The sequence below is a fragment of the Pollachius pollachius genome (assembly GCF_949987615.1).
Source record: "Pollachius pollachius genome assembly, chromosome: 6".
Lineage (NCBI taxonomy): Eukaryota > Metazoa > Chordata > Actinopteri > Gadiformes > Gadidae > Pollachius > Pollachius pollachius.
The window spans coordinates 15,608,803-15,613,111 of NC_136939.1; the positions used below are offsets into that span (position 1 = coordinate 15,608,803).

General features: G+C 39.8%; 1 protein-coding gene across 1 annotated transcript; it reads left to right on the top strand.

Annotated features, from left to right (window-relative positions):
* Positions 1-1,175: 1,175 nt before the first annotated feature.
* LOC307077646 (olfactory receptor 52L1-like) lies at positions 1,176-3,632 on the top strand (the record flags this gene model as incomplete). Its single annotated transcript, XM_079739077.1, has 5 exons — positions 1,176-1,414; positions 1,759-1,816; positions 2,240-2,613; positions 3,025-3,153; positions 3,491-3,632. 5 exons carry the CDS (start codon positions 1,176-1,178, stop codon positions 3,630-3,632), a joined length of 942 nt encoding a protein of 313 aa, XP_079595203.1.
* Positions 3,633-4,309: the final 677 nt, after the last annotated feature.

The following is a 4,309-nucleotide window of genomic DNA, read 5'->3' on the forward strand; positions in this document are numbered from 1 at the left end:
CATCGTGCCTATAAAAAATGCTGAAAGTAAACAACAGAAGAAGAGAAAACATACAAAAAGAAATATATACAAATTTGTAGCTTACGTCTATGTTGAGTTTTGAGAAATTGGTGACCTCTAATAATTCAGAAACACTCCTGCTTAATTTACAAATGAGTCTCATTCGTGGAGTGGGCTTGTCAAAAATGTAATAAACATAAGTTGTTAAAAATTGGTTAAGAGTATCCAGGTGTAAAAATGTAATGTAATGTATAATGTATGACAGCAGTCTCTACCCTTGGTCCAAGTATAATTTTGTGAGCTTTGACTGCCCTTTTTTCAGGTGATTCAAATCCAGAAGTCTAGGTCACAAAAGCCTTGAAGGATCATACCCTCCTTTCCAGGAAAGTGTGTCTGGTGTATTAAAATGGGTATTAATCAATGTTTAATGAGAGGCTGTAATAATTGTTGTAAAGTAAACAAAACAGGAATGATTTAAGCTGATGTTTTGGAACTGGAACTCCCTTCGGTTGCTCCAGGTTCCTGCTGCTGCCCTTGAGCAAGGCACTGACAGACCTGGGCACTGCAATGCTCATAGTACTGCAGAAATCTGATTCCGTTATAGGCTACTTGTGTAATGACTGTAAAATCTAATGTAACCATGCCAAAACAGATTGTTTTGATGATGTCTTGATGTTGTGAAACTATGGATGCTTAGAGGTCCTTGGGCGGTTCTCACTAGTGAAGGCTTGAGGGAGAAGCTTTGCACCATATACCATCACAGGCCTTAAGTATATATAGCATCACAGGCCTGATCAGAGCATGTCCAGGGAGTGGCTCTGTGGTAGATGGGGCACTGACATTCTTGGACAAGGATTTAGATGCAAGGAAGAAGGTGCGACTCTTGGACAACAAGAAACACAACATTATTTCAGCTTATAATTAAGACTGCCCAACTCTTCAGCGATGAAAGACAAAGGTCATTTTTCAATGTGATGGCTTGTTAACATCAAAAAGTAAACCTGTTTTTTTAAGGTTGTATCTCAAAATATAAAAGTGTTGTTGATGTTTATAAGGACCTGTTCACCATTTTTGTCTTTCTCTGTAGATGATATTCTGTGCTCCATCAGGGGAAGGCACAATAACTGCTGTTAATTTAAATAACCTCTACAGTTGAAGCCACAATTTCAGAGAAAATGTCTAACATCTCGCAGATTCTTTTGATGGAGTCTTTGGACATCTCTCCATTTTTCTCCCACTTTGCCGCCCTGTTCGGTAGCCTAACCTATTGCCTCATCATCATCTGCAACATGACCGTGCTATTGACTATTGCACTTGACAGGCAGTTGCACAAGCCAATGTATGTGCTGCTCATCAACCTACCCATCAATGACATGATCGGGGCTACTGCTCTTTTCCCACACCTTATTCACAGGTGGGGGATTTGTTTTTGGTTGAATTTGTTGTTATACAGAACCATATGGTTGGTACTAAAAGGTGTGCAGTGTTTAAGATTGTAGGCTCTATAAACATTCTAAAAAAGCACAGCTATAAATATGTCTAATGTTGACATTTGTAGCATATGACACCTAAAACATATAGATTTAATTCAAACCATAATCTACTGAGAAGTGATATATTTGAAAAACATTTTACGTAATCATATTGATAATAAAAAGATTCCCTTTACTTTAGCCTCTTCTTGTTTTATTAAATTTCAGCTGTATCTAAATGTGTTCATACGTGATTTCATCTTTTCCTGTTTATCTCTATCGCTAGCATCGTGAGCCAGACCACCAGCATATCCAACCTGGCCTGTTACCTTCAGGCCCTGCTGGTAGGCTGCTTATAAGAAATTCCCTTTACTACATGATTCTTTTGCATTGTTATTGTTAATAGTTACGTATCCTGCGTTACCTGCAAAATTTGAATGATATTGGTTTTAAATGAATCCCTAACATATGTGTTTTTTTTGATGGGGTGTTTTATTTTTCTCTCTTAGTCAATCATTGTGGTAAAAATAAATGTTTAATTTAAAATGCACTCAACAAATCAAGACCCTTATCGCGGAGGCGTCATTGTAGGACTACCAAAGCTGTCGCTCATAATACTAATTATGGGTCTATTATTTTTTATATACAAGGGCACGGGTAGGTAAACCAGAACCATGATGATGACGTAATGGTGTAATTAGCGATGACTGTATTAAAAGAGTCTATTTGGTGTGATTAGAGTCTATTGGTTCTGCTCCATGTTTCAGGTCCATCTGTACTGTGGAGGCTCCCTGATGATCCTCACCGTCATGGCGTTTGACCGCTACCTGGCCATCTGCCGACCGCTGCGCTACCACACCCTGATGACCACCAGCAACCTGCGCTGGATCATCGCCGGCATGTGGCTGACAGACGTGGTGCTGGTAGGCAGCCTCTTCCTCATGCTCACCCAATTCCGGCTGTGCAACTGGCGCCTGGCCGATCTCTACTGCAACAACCCGTCTCTGGTGAAGCTGGTGTGTGAGAACACCACGGCCAACAACGTGTACGGCCTCCTGATCACCGTACTGATGCAGGGCACCTCCATGCTCACCGTGCTCTTCACGTACGGACACATACTGCTCACCTGCATTCTTAACAGGTAAAGGTAGAATAATGATAACCATAATGATCATTATAGCATATAATATTTATTATACCAATAATTAATTGTATTTGTATAGCTCCTTCAAAGAAACCCTAAGTGCTTTATACGTGTGTGTGTGTGTGTGTGTGTGTGTGTGTGTGTGTGTGCATGTGTGTGTGCGTGTGTAAATCCAACCTTCCGATCTTGCTAGAATGGCAATGTGGATCAAACCCAGATTTATTTATTTGATGAAACTTTTAGAAGAACAAATTAGTCTTGCTGGGATGAAAAATTTGTTTGCAACAGAAGACAACATTTTACTTTTGGTTTTATCTTGGAGTGTCAAACTAGGTTGTCATGCATATCAATTTGGATCTTATATGGTTGTGTCCGCCCATCATTCTACTTCCTCTCCATCACTCCCAGGCAGGCAGACGCACGGAGCAAGGCCCTGCGCACGTGTGGCACTCACCTGGTGGTGTTTGTGGTGTTTGAGTTAACCACCCTGTTCTCGGTGCTGTCCCACCGACTGAGTGTGTCGCCCTTCCTGCGCAGGTCAGCCTCATCGTAGGGCCTCCTTACCCCCCATTTTCAGATTTCCTAACCACACACAGTGCTTTTCATTGCCGGGTAACATGAATTGTTAAATTTGCAACACCCATTTGACTATATGTGTAAATTAATTGAGAGATTAACTGTATTAAATTTGATAGGCACTATTGCTTATAAAAGTAATCTGAAACATACACTTTGTCCTTCCCCGTAGGAATATTCCTTCTCTGTGTTTGATCACACATATATTGTAGGAGCATTGGGTTGATACACAGTGCATCAAGCTAAGGTGTCGATTAGCGGTGTGTTAACTAGTGTCTTATGATTGTCTTATCTTTAGGTCGGTCGGTGTGTCCATCCTGGTGTTTCCGCCCATCCTGAACCCACTTATCTACGGAATCAACACCAAGGAGATACGCAGTAAAGTCGTAAAAGCCTTCTCTCGAAAAACTAAGAAATTCAAAAACAAAACATGTGCTTAGCAGCACTGAGTCAATGAATGAATACTTAATTGCAGAATCAAGGTTCCATATAAAAGACAATACAAAAGACGATACAAATACAAGGTCAACATAGATTAAAGTACATACAAGCATCGATTCCAGTGTTTCCATAACTCAGAGGAGAACCTTGTTTCACTCTGTTTAGTGTCAGTGAGTTCAATTATTCATTTGTTTTGTGACTCTAGAAATCAACACATAGATTTGAACATAAAGTTCCTGAACACAGCATGGAAGGTGGGGACATTACAAGTCACAAACAAAGTGCTTGCTCTTGACCATCTTGGAAGCTTAAGGAGGATCCTAAAGGCATCATTATATGCTACCTGTAGCTTCTTAAGCTTTGCTGTTTTATATTAACACCATAGGTGAGCTGTTAAAAACGGAGTACAGTAGGCTTTGAAGAATATAAGGGAAATGGTCAAATGTAAGATCATACAGCAATACAGTGAACACACAAATATTGGATCGCATTTTGGTATATTATTTATCCTGATTCATGGTAGGCCTACTTCTGTTTAACATAAATGTCCTATGATTTTCTGAACACGTTATGTTAAACAATCTGTTGCCACATGCATTCCAATGTGATTTTTAAATAGAAATTAAGTTCAGCTTAGTCTCACAAAATAATGTCCATTTACAAAGAGTTGGTTCCT